A 17,478-nucleotide genomic window follows, 5' to 3' on the forward strand; every position below is an offset into this window, starting at 1 on the left:
TCTAAACCAGGCCTAAAAATACACATCACACCATTTTTGCAGACCACATTTTCTGTGAAGCTCTAGGAACATGTTACTTCTACATTTCCACATAAAGCTAAGAGAAAGTTTAATGAGGAATAATCCTGCATAGCTAAGCTTGAGGGGTTATCTAGTTGCCCTTGCGCGATGGGAGTTGGGGGGTGGCTGGCCTTTGTGAGGTCAGGTTAAAGAGGAAGTGACGTTTGAGTAGCACTTTTGCTTGTACTAAATATAATTGGTTAATTTATTTCCCACCTTCATAGAAAAGTGTGCTCATCTCAGAGAACTTTGGAAACCTAAAAAAAACTGAGTGAAAATAATCCTACTGCTTAGAGATAAACGCCACTAACATGTTATGTTTTCTCACACGTTTTTCTATGTTGTACACACACACACACACACACACACACACACACACACACTTCTCTTTTAAACATACTGGGCACACACAGTTCTACAGCCTGCTTTTTTCACACCACATAATCTCATCACATATCCTTATGCCACCAAAATACCACTGAGTGTGGCCTCGCTCTCTGCTGAAGATGCACATGACTAACTCATTCCTCAGCTGTTGGACACTTAGGTAGTTTCCAGACTTGCAGGGAGGTGGCCAAGTCTGGAACTGGCCAGTTGGGAAGGGCGAGTAAGCACTCATGCCGGCAGACTAGCAAGTGTAGGAATGTGGGGCCTCTGGGGACCTATGTGCATAACCCTGTGTCAGTCAGGACACATGCCCCATTCTTTCTCTCTAATGAAGAAGGAAGCTAAAGGTTGGGAAGAGTTCCATACCTTCTCTCAAAGGTCCCAAGAGGACTGTGCTGGCCATCTTCTTTCCCGTATGTCCTGGTTTGATTTCACTTGACATCAGGGAAGAAATCCCAAGAGAGGGGTGAGGAGCAAAGAGAATGAGTCAGAGATCTCACTGAGCTGGTCTCCTAGGGGTATCTGGGCTCAGTCTCTATGGAGGCCTCTTGGAGGATCTGCAGAAAGTGAAGAGACCTCTCCATTGGTTGAGGCTGCCCCTAGGTAGCTTCCTCTCTGTACTTCCAAGGTGCCCTGGGCACAGGGTGAGGGGGTTTCAGAAGTTAAAGCCCCCTGGGCAGAAAAGTGGAGGTGTATGATTAAGGTGGGACCCTGCTGGGTGCCCAGCCCTGTCTATCACAGCTGGGCGGATACAGGTGGCCAGGGTAGGCCATGGGGTGCAAAAGTATCTGCTATGCCATCCAGGGGCTCAGGGGCTCTCTCCCCAGAAGGAAAGCCATGGGCAACTGGGTGGAAGTTAAGAGAGTATTTTTTAGGAACAAATATGGGGAAGAAATATGATCTTTTCCTCTAAGAAAAGAAGAAAGCAACAGGGAACAGATTAGCTGCAGAATCCTGTTCCTTGTAACATGACATCACACTGGTGCCACTCAAAAAGTTACATTTCCTTGGCCCTGGCTCCCTGAAGCACTCTGAAGCTACAGATTCTGAGGAGCTCAGGATCTAAGGCCTGTCCTGTAGGGCAATTTTGGGTAGCACTGGGCAAGCAGCTGGCTCTCAGAGCCTAGCAAGTTCCGAGAAAGCTCCTGGAGGCAGGGGAAGGGCTCTAACCTGTGCTGAGGTCCCATGCTAGGCTTTCTGAGCATTGCTTCCCCCTTTACAACCCTCTGGGGAAGGGACACCACCTTCCCGGGAACAGAGCTGAAATTTCATGATTAGCTCATCCCACTGTCATGTCACAGTGTGGAGGGAAGTTGGAATAGGGACTTGAAACGTTCGCTCCCTCCTCCTTCCCACCTTTAAGCAACAAATGTGCACTTGATGCATGCCACACACCATTTCTGGGAGCTCAAGGTCACGTCTAGGAGGGCCGGGGGGGACCCTGGCATAGCTCCAGGTAGTGAAAGAGCACCATGGGAGCCCGGCACCTCCAGGAGGGACCAGAGAGGGCTCGTGGCACAAGTGTTGCCAGAGCTTTTTGTGGGCAGAGCTCTGTTCTTTTCTCCATCTCGCCCTCCATGGTGTGTGATTATACATCTGTGGGCATATCTGAAAAACACCTGTCTCCCCCATTATTCTCAGGGATCCAAGAGGACCAAGGCCTGGCCCATCCCGTCTGCCAGCACCGGACACACAATAAGTGCTTAATACGTATTTACTGAGTGAGTGAACAGGATGGCAACGCAGGCCCTGAGCTGTCCTCCCTTCCAGCAGAGTCGCTCAGCCAAACCATCAGCTCCATCTTCTACCTCAGAGCCACATCCTCAATGGCTGGTGGCCGGGGCTGTAAGAAGGGAAGCCAGGAGGGGGAGGATGAGGAATAGAGGCAGCAATGGAGAGAACAGAGAGGGCAAGCAGGTGCTGGTGCAGAGTGTGGGCGTTCAGGACATCTGGGTTGAAGCATGTTTGATCATCATTTAGACTTTCTCAGTACTAATCAGTCCTGTCCAAACCTGGAAATTCATGGATTGTCACACTGGAAATGGCAAAAGGCTGCCCAAGAGCCCTTACTACTCCTTGTTTTTTTTTTTCTTTAACCAACAATCCATGTTGACAGCAAATCTGTACAGAGAGCCTATTAAAAGAAATTGTAGTAAATCAGAGACACGTTAACTGCTGTCTGGCATTCTGCTGATTGCCTGCCTGACACCTCCACCGCACCTTTGTTTTGTGCGGCCTTCCATCTGATTCAATTCAGTGCATAATTATCGAGTCTTGACTGCGTGCACGGCAATGTGTCGGGAGCCTCATTCCAATTGCATCTTCCAGGCCTAGGGCATAATTTAGCTTATAGACAAAAATAAACATGTACAACAGGAGCACAGTGGGATGAAGGCCCAGGAAACTGTAAAGACCATTTCAAAGAACATTTTACCTGCGTGAGCAAGAGTGGGATAGCTGGCACCACATATGCATCTCAATATGTGCTTCACAGATTGCTGAGCTTTGTGGGCCAGGCACTATGCTTGGTCTGGGGTCCAGGGGATGAATAAGAACGAGTGCTGGCCTATCGCAGAGCATTCTGTGGGAGCCCAGTCTCACTTAGCTCATCTGGATGTGGAAATCAGGGAGGACTTCTCTAAGGAGGAGGTCCTTCAGTTGCCTCTTAAGGTGGAGTGGGGTTCACCAGGTGAAGGGAGAGCAAGACACACAAAAAGGCTGGAGGGACACCAGAACAGGACCTATTTACAAGAAGATAGTGAAAGCATCCCATAGTTACATTTACACTGTGGCCAGAGTTAAACCAAGGTCCCCCAAGCCAGAACATAAAAAGTATGGGGTTAATCCCTAAAGCGACTGGGAACCACAGGATAAGGAAAGCAGGGTTTTTCAAGTTTTGTAGGATGGCTGTGAAAAGGTTCCCTAATGGATCCATTCAGGCAGAAGACTTCATGGACAAGTATTATCATGATAAGGCAGGTTAGCCTGGGCTCGAGAGGAAGGTAGACCTCGAATGAACCCCAGTTCCATCTCTTCCTTCCCCCTCCCTGTAAAATAAGAATCCTACCATGTACTCACAGGTCTGTAATGAAGCTTCCATGACAACACATATATAAAATGCCCAGCATGGGGGTGCATATCTCAGCAAGCACTTGGCAACTGTTTACCCTTTCACCACCTTCTCTCAAGGTAGAAGGGATGCGAGCCAGGAGAGATAGAGGGGTTGTTCAGAGATGGTCTCATGGAGGAAGAGTGACTTGGCAAACCAGCCAAGCTCAAAAACAAAATTGGAGATTTTAAGAAATTATCAATCCCCTTGTCTTGGGTTTCAAATGGATGAAAAGTGACAGGATGGGGAAAGAAGGAATAGAAACAGCCCCCATGAGGCTCTAAAGGCACAGGGACATTTTGGAACAAGTGTCAGGATGAAAGTTCTTGAGCAGGTTGGAGGGGAACATTTATGGGAGTCACAGAGCCTGGAAGGTGAGGGCCATGGGGGGATGGATGGCTGTGTGGTTCTCTTGGGCCGAGGTGCCGCTGATAGGGGGGCTATGGTTTGCAAGCATTTTCCGAGGTGGACCAAGATGGGAAAGAAATCATGCTCCATACCCACAGCTCCTGGATGTGGTCTCTAAATAGAAATGCTATTTCCGACAAAAAGGAATCAAGGCTGATTCTAGATCTGAAATTATACAGAGCCGAGAACATATGAGCCTAGATCTTCTTATTGCCAGAAATCAAACAAATATGCACTTCTACCAAGTAGGACAGTATCAAAAGAGGTTTCCCCTGGCCAAAGAGGGAAAACTTTAAGGATCAATAAAGATAATAACAGCAATGGACTGAAACATTGAATGGAACACATCAAATATATTTAAATCCATGATTTAGTAATGGCACCAGGAAAATAAAATACACCTCTGTGGTCACCTTTGGCAGACATTAGCAAACCCATTCAGGTGGAAACTTCTGGCTTACCACATCCTTAATGAGGGAAAGTTTATAATGCATTTCAACTAATGAACAAGAATATCACCATTTGGAAATTCCTAACAAATTAGTCATTTAGGCACTGATAATCAAAGGCTCCTAATTTCACAAAAAGAGAATTGCAAGTACAATCTTGCCCAAAAGACAAACTGCTTCAATCCTAGATCCACCCAGTGATTTCTGGGAAACAAAAGGACAGAGGAACATGTTAAATGACACCATAAACATACAATTAGCAGAATCTAGACTGTCAGAAATTCTACAGGTTTCTTTAGTGAACATATTTTAAGGAATATAACAGAGAGACGAGTGATTATCTATCAATTACAACATACAGGCCTTTGATACTGATTCCAAGAAACTGTAAAAATAATAAAAAGCAAACCTTCAAAATTATTAGACTGAATAACTGAAATTGTTAAGAAAGTATTATTTTCTACATGTAATAGAGTTGTGTTTTTAAGAAATCCTTATTTTAAGAGTTATAACTAAATATACATATAAAAATGATTTTAGATTTACTTTAAAATTATCTTCTAGAAGAGAGGGTTGAATCAGAGGTGTCAATTAAACAAGATCAGCCATGGAGTGATCACTTTTGAAGGGGCTGATTGGTTCCTTGGGGATGTGTTACAGTTTATTTTTTCTACCTTTGTATACATCAAAATTTTCCATAGTCAGAAGTTCTTGATTTTTTTTTTTTTTTTTTTTTTTTTTTAGTGGCACATTCGAAATGGATTCTGGATGTCAGGAGCATTATGTAAACCATAGCCTTGTTTTGTAAAATAAGGAGGCAGATCAGGGCAGGTAACTTTTCAGACTAAGAATAATGTCAGGCTAAATTAAAAAAAATAAAACTCAAAAGTACCGTACCAGGCATCAGTGAATATTCTTACATATAATGACTTCATTATCAAAATTCATAATAAATATCTATCAATGCCTTAGTCTATCAATTTCCTTTATTAAGAAAAGTTACTTAAAGTAGAATTTTTATAAGAAAAATTATAATATAAGTAGGAAATATCCGTCTCTATCAGTCTTCACATAAATGTGTGTGAAACGTGATGAAATGGCACTCGATGCTCCTCCACATGGTGGCCCACCACCTGCCTTCTCTGGGAGTCTGCTGCACTGGGCCCCCCAACCTAAGGCAAACACTGGCTCTGATCAGGTGCTTCCAGGGCTTAGTTGTAACCTCTGGATCCCCCAAAGTCTCCGTTTTCCCTGAGTTGCCATCTTCTCAGGGACCTTCAATGCCTTCCTGGAAGGGGCAAGTGGGGGAATTTCTGGGGTAGAGGATGCTTATCTGCAATGAAAGCGCAGAGACCCCCAGGGAAGCCAAGTCTCTACACATTTTCAAGGAAACCCAGACTCCCCCATGGTGAATGTCCCTCAGGCTCCAGGTGACTGACATGGCTCATAGCTCCCTTTTCATTCCTTTATTTACTGAGTCTTTTCAGAACCTGGATCAGGGGCTCTGATTGATGTAACTTTTACCCTGTCTTAAGTCCCAGGAGGCTTTTCAGCCCAGCCTCACGTGCAGAGGTGGATTTTCAAACTGTGTTTAAACAGTGGGTAGAAACAAAGAGGGAAGTGTTGTCAAGGGCTAGGATGTACATCAATCAAACTCGTCACAGTTCCCGTGTTAATCTGTTTCAAACTAGGCGGGAGAATGGGAAGAGCTGATTAAGCATTAAGATTATGAGCCCTTAAAGTGAGATATTTGTCCTTTCCATATTCCTGCCACCGGTGGTAATGCTGGACACCTTCTCTGTCCCTGCTGTGGAGGAGAGCTGACGGTTAGGTCTTAGGAAAAGCATTTAGCAGGCAACGGCTCACAAAGGCCAAATGTTTCTTTGTGCAGATTCAGAGACCTTGCTTACATTCACTGTTATGTAGGAGCAGAGGATGGCAAGCAATGAAATTAGAACCTTTCCTTCCCAAGTCTTTCACCCCTTTCTTTGTTCATCTCCCCTGTCCCGTACCCTAGCATCCTACACACATGTCCCTCCACAACCACGTCTCACAACACAGCCAGGCGAATGCAGGTCAGGTGACTCTAAACAACCTTCTAAGGCAAGGGGCCAGAGGCACCACCTCAAAAATTTAACCCCAGGGATGAGCTAGCAGTCAGCCAGGGTGCCAGGCACGCTCAGCTCCGTCCAGGCTCTGACCTACCTTTAGGGCAAAGTGCCCCGCAGCCCATGGTCTATGACTGTAGCCACAGTCATGGTCTCTTCTGCCCACAGCTGGTGTCTGCCTGTGGGAGCCCACACCTCTCTGCTTTCAGGACAATCTTCAGAGGTCCGAAGGTCTGTGAAGCTACAGGATCTTTTCCACCGTTTCCTGAGGAGACTGCTGCCTGCTCAGTATGACTCTCAGCTCCGAGCATCAGTTGAGAACAAGTGGCTGCCTATATAATTTAATATGATGCCACTTGAGACTCACAGACCTGCTGCAGAGCAAGCAGGATTCTGCCTTGTGCCTCCTGGCAACCTGAAATCTGGTGAGCTTGTTTGCTTCTGCCCAGTCGGGGAATATACCTCAAGTGACCTGGCAGAGCAGGCAGGGGTGGGGTTGGGCTGGGCACTTTCAAGGGGTCAAATGCTGGGAGCCACTAAGAAATGACTCTCATCTAGGGACCTCTGGAATTTCTTAGCCCACTCAAAGACTCATGGGGTCATGAGCATCTACTCAGGCAGAGGTCACAATGTGGGTATGGCTTCGTGAACCCAAGCAGCTCTGGGCACAGAGTGGCTGTGTTGTGCCCTCAAAGCCTTTCCTTAATTTTTGTAGGTAACCTGTCCTAACAGATAATAAAGATGAGCATGGCTACGTGTACATTTGTAAGCACAAGTTTGTAATCTTAGATATGAGCTAAGGAAAAGAATAAAAATCTTGTTTTTGAATATTTACCACTGTGACCTGTGGGCTTTGCTGGCTGCTTGGTTTAATGCAAAGCCCTGCTGGGGAGGCAGGCTCTGGTACTTGTCTGCCTGTTTCCACTTGCAGATGAAGCGAGGAGATGACCCAGCACTGGCACTGGACTAAGTGGATCATTCAGACGCTGGGATCAGTTCATTTGCACTCTGATAGAGTATCTCTGGGGGACTGAGGACTGGTTACCAAGATGCTGGCTCTTAGGGATGCGGTCTGTGCTCCAGGATCCTACACCAAAGTCACCTGGTCTAGGAACGGAGAGAGAACGAGCAAGGGGACAAAAATGGTCTTGCTGAGAGTCAGTCCTAGGAAAAGTATGGACAGAAGGAGCCAGCAGGGGATTCTTACCTCCTGCTCCATCTGACTAAAGTCAATAGTGGATGATACTAGAAGACAGTGCTACAGCTGTGCTCAAAGGCGCTCTAGAATCCAGGTGCATTTCTAAGGTGAGGACTTCTGTGCCCTTGTAGGATGGGTTGGAACTGATGACCACCCTCTCTAGTCCTCTCTAGTTGGTCAGTGGCTTCACATGATGGATGAGGGAATTTGCTTTGTCAGAGTTGTGGGGAGGAGGTTGGTAGCATCAGTGCTATCTGGGGTACTTTTTCCTTTTCAAAAAAGAAAACTCCAAGCCCCAGAGATCCCCCCCCCCAAAAAAAGACCCCTAGAAGGAGAAATCCTGGAATGTAATTACTATGCTAGCTATGATCACTTGAAAAGGGGACTCGTTTCATAACTTCATGATTATCTAAGGAGCACAATATTCTTCACAACAGTCAATAGCTACAAGGCCCAAAGTATACAAATTCTGCTAACATTTTTTGATTTACAATTATTAGATGACTGGCATTAAGTTGAGCCCTTCACAAACATTATCTCATTTAATCTATGGACACAGAACTTACAAAAATGAATTTATGTCATACCTACTGCCTAATGCATTAGAGTATGTAAAAGAGGAATCTAGAAATAGCACTGTAGGACTGAACTAAAAGGTTCTGATTCACAGCAAAGGAAATTTAATTAAAGCATGTAATGTCAATTACTGTCATTCCTAATCATATTATACTTCCCCAGAAATAATACAGATATAAAAGTCTAGAGTTACCTGCATGTTTGATGTAAATAGCATAAAATTATCTAGGTTCTGAAAATGTCCAGATATCAGACAAGAAAAAAAGTACCTCTACCTAGCCTCCTGTGTCATCAAATTTTATTAAGTAGGGACATGAACATCCATCCCTCCTCTGGGAGCAGATTATAAAGACTTTCAAACATGCCTGAGAATCTGGGGTTTAACATGGTCCTGAGTTTTTAGCTACTAGACAGCAGATGCCTTGCTTGGCTTGAGATGCCTCAGGAGCTGTCAGAGAATTCTCAGTGAGTCCCCATCGGTTTGGGGGTTCTGAATGGGGATAAGAGCCAGATCTTCTCATGGGATAGCTTTGAGGCCCAGTAGGTTAAAGGAACCACACGAAAGCAATAGGGAAAAGAAAATGTAGCATATTGGTCAAGCCATAGCCAAGTCCCACTGGTTCATTCATGGGCACCCAACATCCGGACACTCGCATCTCTTTTCCTTTAATTATAGAGTAACTAAGAACTAAATAGTAGGGCCACTACGAGGTTCAAGAAAGCAGCAACGTCCTTGCATTCTTGGAATTACAATGCAGGGGAGACAAACATTAATTTAAAATTATACAAATTCATAAATGTAAGCCAAGTTCCACTGCATGCATCCTAGTTTCTGCGTATCTGAGAACACCTCTTCCATGAGGTCATGGCAAAGATGAAATGAGTGACACTTGTAAAGCTCTCAATGTAACTTCAAAAATCAATGAAAATTCTGTGACTACTAGCCCTATTTCAATTACTAAGGAACGACTTCCCCAGTTTGTGTGACGTTGGGCAAGTTACTTAACTTTCTCATGTCTCAGTTTTCTCATGTCCAAGTTTTCCCATACTGATCAGTTTTAGTAAAATGAGATAACAATACTCCCTAATGAAAAAGATTAACTAAGTAAATATGCAGAAAGGGTTTGGAACACTGCCCGGCACACAGTAAGTGCTTGATAATGTTAGTTGCTAGTGGTGATTATTATTTTTCAAAAATCTGGAGAGTAGACTATTTAGACATCACGTCAGCTCACAATGCACTTCCAGTCTAGCTCAGAGCTTCTCCACAGAGGCACTACTGACTTTGAGCCTGGGCGATTCTTTGGCGCAAGGAGGTGTCCTGTACATTGTAGGATGTTTCATAGCATCCCTGGTATCTACTCACTAAATGCTTGTAGCAACCCCTTCTTCTTCCAGTCCTGACAACCAAAAAAAGTCTCCAGACCCTGCCCTGTGGGCAACAAAATGGTCCCACAGAGAACTGCAAATCTGGCCGGCAAGTTGGAAGTTCCAAGAGGAAGAACAAAAAAGGAGAGCTAGAATCTGTGGTCTTGAGCAACAGAGCAACAGTAAGTGGGTGAAGGCAGATAGGTGCCAGAAAGCCAGGGCAAGTGACTTAGAAGAGAGACTTCAATGGCACTCCATGACCATTTCAAATCTAAACCTCTCTTTATTGAGATTTGCAATCAAAACAAACTAAACATCAGGACTAAACTCAAAGCAACTATAAAGCGTGGAATATAGTTTTCAGTTATGTACCGTTCCTCTCACCAAAATTCCAGTAAAGCTTTTTAGCTCAATGTCAACTCACAATCATTTAGATAGGCTGGGAAGGAGATAGATTAAAAAAAAAAAAAAAAGAAGGGAGCAGGGAAAGGGAACCCCTGGATTACCCCTAAAGAACATCAGAGAAGTATCCACTGACATCTGTAGAGATGAGTCCAACTGTTACCTAAGTGGCAAGAGAGTCTGCCTTCAAAACACTCAGGTTCTGGCTCACCCTGGCTTCCAGCTGTTGTGACCCATGCCTTCCCCTCCCCACAACAGGGGCCACCTGATCCCCAGCAGTAACTTAGTCCTGCCTCACTTTCCAAGACCCATCTTGGTCTGAGGCTATGTTAGGCTCAGCAGCAGCAGTGTCTGACTACAATAGTGCCTCATTCCAAAAGCAGACAGATGCCCAGCCCTGTCCATTACCCAGTCTCTTCTTGTGGAGCTCCTGCCATGGCCCCTGTGGATGAACCTGCTGGATGTGGCAGCCCAGAGCTCTGTGCAAGATCCTCTGCCCTGTGTCTGAGGCTGCTGTGTGCCTACCATCCCACCCTCAGTTCCTGCTGCTCCATTCTGTCTGCCCATGGGCACATCCTACCACTTTGGGGCTGTTCCTTGCTGCTGTTGAATTTTTGCACCGTGATCAGACACTGTGGTGCCCCATGCCAACAAGGCTGCTTCTTCACCATGGACACATGGGCCAGCCATCTTAGTGTACTCCTATCCTGGAGGAAGTCTGACCCACGTCCCTTCCTTCCTTGTGAGTAACTGGCCATGCTGGAACGTGAACACTGCAGATGCCAGGCTCTGAGTTTTGGTTATCTCTATTGTGTGGTAGTTAAGTCAGACTGTAGCGCTTCGCATGTGACTCAATCATAATATATCTACATTTTAAACTGACACCTCCCCTATGCAAGATGCTCTGGTAGGTGAGTGCAGGAGAGAACTGATGCTTACTAAAGGCTTCATTTGAGCTCAATATTACTTTCTGTGCTTCACATGATTATTTAACTTTAACTCACAACATTTCCAAGAGGGAGGTATCATCATTCACATTTTTCATATCAAGAGACCAAGTCCAAAGAGCCAGCAGAACATCAGGTAGGCAATGAACAGTGGTCCCACCGCTTCAAACTTACGTCCACTTCCTGCACTGGAGAGGGTTTTTTGATGGCTAACTGCAATGCTAGAGTGTTTTTATCTTTTGTTCCTTCCTTCTATTTTTCCTTTTATAAATTTTGAGCATACGCATGTTATCTACTTCCAGAGCCACTGACTGCACTTGGAGTGCTCATAAAAACCATCCTCAGCCTTCCCTCCCTGTTTTTTTTCCTACTATGAGAACTCAGGTCATACAAGATAAAATGTGGAATTCTACAAACTCCCTCAAGGGATCTGAATACAAATAAGTACAACTTCACAGGAACTTCTGTCCCAGGGAGCAAGATACCAGTGGGACTTGGATTTTCCGGAAGGAAGTCAATGCCTCAAATAGACTGGCACGCTGTCTGCAGGGCTTGGGGCTCGGCATTGTGTTCTGAGGCACCACCGCCTTCCGCTCCCTGCAGAGGACACCAGGCATGCCAGAGATGGCCCACAGTGGGCTGCACGCCAGCCCTCCCTGGCTGCGTGCGTGTTTGTAAGAGGGACATGGGGTAGGTATTTGCAAAGTTCACATTTGCATAAAGAACTGTCTCCACCCACCTCCACTTTTATTTTTAGCAGATAAGTATTTAAGGCTTTTAAAATACCACAAAAACTATACATTAGAGATTGTATATGCTTTTCCCTGCAGTGAGGGGTGTCATTAGATTGATCTTTACACAGATGGACCTGAAACAATTTTATAGTCAAGTATAAACAGCTATATAATATTATTAGGTTTAGTAGACGGAACCTCATCATCTATTATAGCCAGGTGCCTGAGTATTCCTGTGTCACCTCTAAGACAGAGCAGAGGCACAGGGACAACCAAACAACATGGTGCTGGAAGCAGCTCTCCATCAGGGGACCTGTCTACAGAAGCAGACAGAATTCACCTGATACTTATTCTATAGATCCATAGGTGTCAGGGTCATATTCTTATATATCTCTAGTTTTACAGAAAACTTTGCTCTAGTTTGAATGTCTGAAACCAACAATAATGAAACAATGGGCCAGAGACCACAGAACACAGACCACAGACACAGAACTTGACCCTAGGAAACCAATCTACTGCAGAATTTAGATTCCTACCTGATTCATACAATTGGACAAGGCTAGATTTCACAATACCATAACCATTACTGCTATACACTCTCATGGCATTCTTGTCTCTTGCCATTTAAAATGTATCCTTCCAGGGACTGGGGTTGTGGCTCAGCAGTAGAGCACTTGCCTGAAATGTGTGAGGCACTGGGTTCGATTCTCAGCACCACATACAAATAAATAAAAAATAAAAGGTCTATCAACAACTAAAAAAAAAAAATGTATTCTTCCACATTTTTACAAAGTGAACCGATTGGATATTTTATAAATAAAATACTCATTTATCCCAACCCACATTTACACCATCGTACAACTGTTGGTCATTTGAGCTGTCTCACGTAGGTAAAATTAAATATTTATCTATGTACATATATCTTAAATGCTATTTCCTTGGGATATACTCCCAAAAGTGTTATTGTTGAGTTAGAGTACAAGATTATTTTTGTAATCTTTTTGCATACCATTAGACTGTTGTCTAGGAGGAAAAATAAAAACATAATTTCTAGTGCCTTCTTCAATTACGAATGTATCTGTTTCCACAAAACTCTTCCCATGTTAGCTTTTATAACTTTTATTTATAACTGATAACATAATAGGTGTGATATGGCAACCTACAGTTGACTTAACTTGAATTTATTAACTTACCTCCTCAGGATTTGTTTACAGTGAATATTTCTCTTGTATGAATGGTCTACTCATATCTTTTGACCATCTGTCCAATAAAATCTTAATTGTGCCCTTTTAGATTTTTATAAAACTCCCCCAAAGTATTTGGATATCAAGATTTTAGCTGTCAGGTTGATTGCAACTGTTTTCCCAATTCATTGCCTCTCTTTTCCCATTTTTTTGATTTTCTTTGTACCCCTAAAAGTTGTTTTTTTTTTTTTAATAAAAGTAATCGAACCCATCAAACTTGTCACTGATAATTTCTTCAATTGCTTCAATAGTCAGAAAATTGTCTTTCCTCAACAATTGGGATAAGTATACCATTAAAAAAATTAGCTCTTTAAACCATCTGGCATTTGTTGTGGTATAGGGATACAGTGACCATATTTTCTGAATCAAAAATTGGAACATGTGATCTAACAAATGCCAGTGTTCTTATGGGTGAAGTGGGACAGAATATTTGAAATTGAGACTGTGCTGGAAAATTGAGGACATATGGCCCCCATATGTATGGAGCAAGCTGTTATTTTAAAGGTACAGTGCCAGGCCCTGCTTTTCTCAGCTCCTGTCAACTTTAGGCAACAGAGGTTTTCAGCCTAAGTCCCAGTCTCACCCGTATCCCGAGACCAATCTCACTAGGGCAGGTGGGATGTCAGTAGGGTCAGTTCCATGAGACGGTAGGATCCAGAAATAGTTAATCTGCAGGAAGCTTAGTGTTGGCCCTCCAAACCCATCTCTGCTTTGCCCTCCCTGCTCAGGAATGGTGGCATCAATGGGCACACGTGTGCTCTGCCTTCAGAGAAAGTAGATCAAGAGAAAGTAGCCCAAGAAATCCGGGAGAGAGAGGGGCAGGCAGCTGGGTATTTACTTCCAAATCCCTTTGTAATGGGGTCATCATGAGTAAAGGCCATTGGTCCTGACTTTGGGGAGGTGCTCCCATTACCACTTTTCTTTATCTCTGGAATTGGGTACCATTCCCGGCCTCGCCCCTTCTAGCCTAAGAATGGTCACAACTCCCCATTGGTCCCCAGCCCCAACATGGAGTATTCAGTCCACTCCTTCATAACAAGCCCTGCATTAAACTGTATTCAAGGTGTGCATTGAGTGACACATCCCGTGTCCAGGCTGCCTCAGTGAACAGCATGTATGCAATCATGCTGTCAAACCCAAACGGTATCACCAAGCTGGTTCTGGGCAAGTGATGGTTAAAAGCCTAGTTTCTTCTAGAAATAAAGCCCTCCCCCTAGCCCACAGCCCGCTTGACAACATTGCCAGCCCCTTCTTTGGAGGATGGGACTGCTCAACTCCACCCTCTGACTGCAGAATTGCTACACTCTGGGTAGACCTTCAGCACTGTGGGCCAGCTGCTCTACCACTTTGAAATTCTGAATTTCCTCTCCTGGTTCTACCCCCATTCCAGCTGCTCTGTTTCCTAGGCCAGGACTGGGGTTCATCTCAGTGGGAAGAGACACACAGCAGGCTATTGTCATCCATGGAGACTGGTTCAGTCTTCATAAGCACTGGGTGCAAATCATCTGGGCCTCCTGTTCCTGGTCCTCCACACCCATCCTTAGTGGCTGCCCATTTCTTCATGGTGCTGACTCGTGGTGCTCTTTGGAAGTGTGCAGTGCTTCTTCTCTCTGCTGACTGACCTATGCCTCGCAGTCCTGCTTGATGTCCTTCTGCATGTTCCCATAAACAACTTGGATTCTACTTTTGCCAACTCCTTACCACTCAGGCAACACTGATGTGCCCTCTTTATGAGGAAATCACAAGCCAGGAGATACCAGGGAGAAGGAAATCCAATCCTGCCTCTGAAGCAGGTTTGGGACACACAGAGGACCCCAAAGTTCATTCAGCTCACAGAGCCAGACTCAGTAGAGGCTAAGGTAGGAAAAAGGGCACACAGACAACAAGCAAGTGGTGAGAGGGCTGGTAAGGCTTTGGAGAAGACACAGGGTACCACTTAGACCTTGAAGGTTGAAGAGAAGGAAAAAGTCCAGAAGCAAGGCTCAGGGCTGGGAATGGGCAGTGGAGATTACATCAAATCATTGATAGGAAAAACAAATATGGTGCTTCGCCTGCTTCCATCCAAGCCCCTGTGTGTTCCTGTCCCTTATCCACAAGGCTGCATTTCTGAATCCCCAGGGCCTAGAGCAAGCATCAGTAAATACTTGTCAAATACAAAAATAAATGGATACACTTCACCCTCTTGTTACCAAGAACCAAAAATTCAGTCTTCTACCTTTGAAGCTACATTTGTGGAGAAAGCACTCTAAGGTGGTTGCTTTTAAGAAATCAATTATACAAGCATTCCTAAACACCTGGATGCAGCTTCCTAAGTTACCCCATGGCTTTTGGAACTCGCCTTTATTTTCACTTCTGCCTTCTATCCTCCTGAAGCTTCAGGGGCAGGTTCTTTCCCCATCCCCCAGGTCCTCAAACTTGAGCTTGGCCCCTGGTTTCTTGGTGAGCCTGGTGCACAGTTCATGAGGGCTCTGTCCCTGTGAGTGTGACAGTATGCCTGTGTATATCTAAGCAGACGGGCTTTCTGTCTTGGGTCTAAGGCTTCTACCCTACATAGTGGCTCCCCCTCCCACCCCCCTTTAGAAGTAATCTCAAGCTCCTAGGGTTACACTTTACTGACTTTGAAAAGTGTCTCTCTGTATTTTATTTTTATTTTAGTTGTTGATGGACCTTTATTTTAATCATTCATTTATATGCAATGCTGAGAATCGAACCTAGTGCCTCACACATGTGAGGCAAGCACTCTACCATTGAGCCACAACCCCAGCCCCCTCTCTCAGTGTTTTTAATCTCTCTCTTGGGCTTCACATACCTTTGTGTCAGACACTAATCACCCACCATCCTGGGTCAGAGTCTCAATTCCATACTATTAGGAGGATGAATGCAATACAGTAACTTACATTTGCTTCAGGGTTGCTGTAGCTTGCACATGGATCTTATTTATTTCTGTAACAACCCTGCTAAGTAGGTATCAGGATCTCCATTGGACCCTGAGGCTCCAAAGAGTTAAGAAACTGGTTCTATAGCAACAACATGGGCACCATGCAAGACCCAGGACCCTTTATCCTCAGTCCCAGTCACCGCCTCCTTATTTCTTCTCACTGGCTCTCAGGAGCGTGACCAAACAGAGGTGATGGCCTCTGTCTCTATGCTACTGACTGGTCTACTCATCACCTAACGGTTGGAGGTGTCTGGTGTGTGTGGGGTGCCCTTTTAACTCTGGTTCTCTCATCTTACAATCCTTCAACCTGCAGGCAACTCTCCACAAAGCAAGCTTCATCCCCTCAACTTCCCCCAGCTTACCACAAGCTATTCCCTGATACTCAACGGTTACTAGACATTTTTTGAAGTGAGGCAGTGAACTTGATAGTAATTCCGCATCTCCGATTTCCTGTAGTGCTGTGGAAAATTGTGTTACATCAGGCAAATGAAAGAACGAATGGCAGCAGGAGGGGGGGAAAAATCATAAAAATGTGGTCATTTTTGTTTCATCTTGCCTCCCTCAGCAGATTTGGTCGGTGACCTCTCTCTGAGTCATGAAAAGCCTTCAAAACTTGCTCTGATTTACATCTGTAGGAAACAGAGTTTACTCTGTTTTGCATTTTTCTTTTAGGTTTTTTTTTTTTTCATCCCCAAACCATAGTTTATTCCTTTCTATATGGAATTTCTTGATAATACCTCAGGATGAAAATATACGTACATAATAGCTTTTCGGCTTCATGGTGCGGATTAACCCAAACCACTCATTTCAGCCCAGGGCCTGACGGCTGTTAGCCAGTCACCCCGGGTGTATTCTGTGAGATTTAGCTGGGCCGTCTGTTCGGCAGTTAAGTCATGGGAAAGGCTCAGGATCACCAATGATCTCACTTGGAGAGTGTTCCTTAAGGAAAAGCATTTTTTTTTTTTTAAGTTTTCGACCAGAGAGTTTAGAGGCAAGGGGCTATTTTCATTATTTTTGGCATATGAAGCCTGGCAGATGGTCTAATCTTTCACATCTCTCTATTCTGAACTCTATTCCAGAAGAAAAATAAAGAACCACAATTTAGTAGAGGTCAGGAAGGCCAAGTTTATAACTTCAGTCCTCCCTCCACCCTGCCAAGGCTGGGGCCTCTGTGAGAGTCAAGCCATTACTCTTTGGTTGTAAGCAATAGAACTCCCCTCCCCTGAGCTAATTAAATAAAGAAGATTAAAAAAAAAAAAAAAAGACAGACTATGGCAGGCAGAATCCTAAAATGGCCTCTTAAGATTCCCTGCTCTAATCCCAGGTCCGTGACAGTGATGGGATGCCATGTCCTGGCTATGTTAGGTTGGTTACCTGGTGAAAGGATTTTGCAGAGGTCATTTGGGGTGCCAGTTTTGATTTGGAGTTACTCAGAGGAGATTATCCAGTTAAGCTTAACCTAATCACAGGAGCCCTTAAGAGTGGAGCCTTCTCCTGCTGGCAACAGAAGAGGGAGCCCCACAGGCTCAGGTGAGACCCAGTCCCTGTGC

At 44.6% G+C, this 17,478-nt stretch overlaps 1 protein-coding gene across 2 annotated transcripts in view; it reads right to left on the bottom strand.

Moving 5' to 3' along the window:
- Parva (parvin alpha) overlaps positions 1-17,478 on the bottom strand; it is a 152,094-nt gene that overhangs the window by 68,912 nt on the left and 65,704 nt on the right. The window contains exon 1 of one of the 2 annotated variants that reach the window (XM_040284732.2): positions 6,619-6,934. The exons of the other annotated variant lie outside the window; for it this stretch is intronic. Coding sequence (XP_040140666.1) covers positions 6,619-6,646 — 28 coding nt within the window. The 5' untranslated portion in view covers positions 6,647-6,934. Of the gene's footprint in view, positions 1-6,618; positions 6,935-17,478 lie in introns of those variants that run through there. 2 annotated transcript variants of the gene reach the window in all.

Source organism: Ictidomys tridecemlineatus, chromosome 4 (assembly GCF_052094955.1).
Source record: "Ictidomys tridecemlineatus isolate mIctTri1 chromosome 4, mIctTri1.hap1, whole genome shotgun sequence".
Taxonomy (NCBI): domain Eukaryota; kingdom Metazoa; phylum Chordata; class Mammalia; order Rodentia; family Sciuridae; genus Ictidomys; species Ictidomys tridecemlineatus.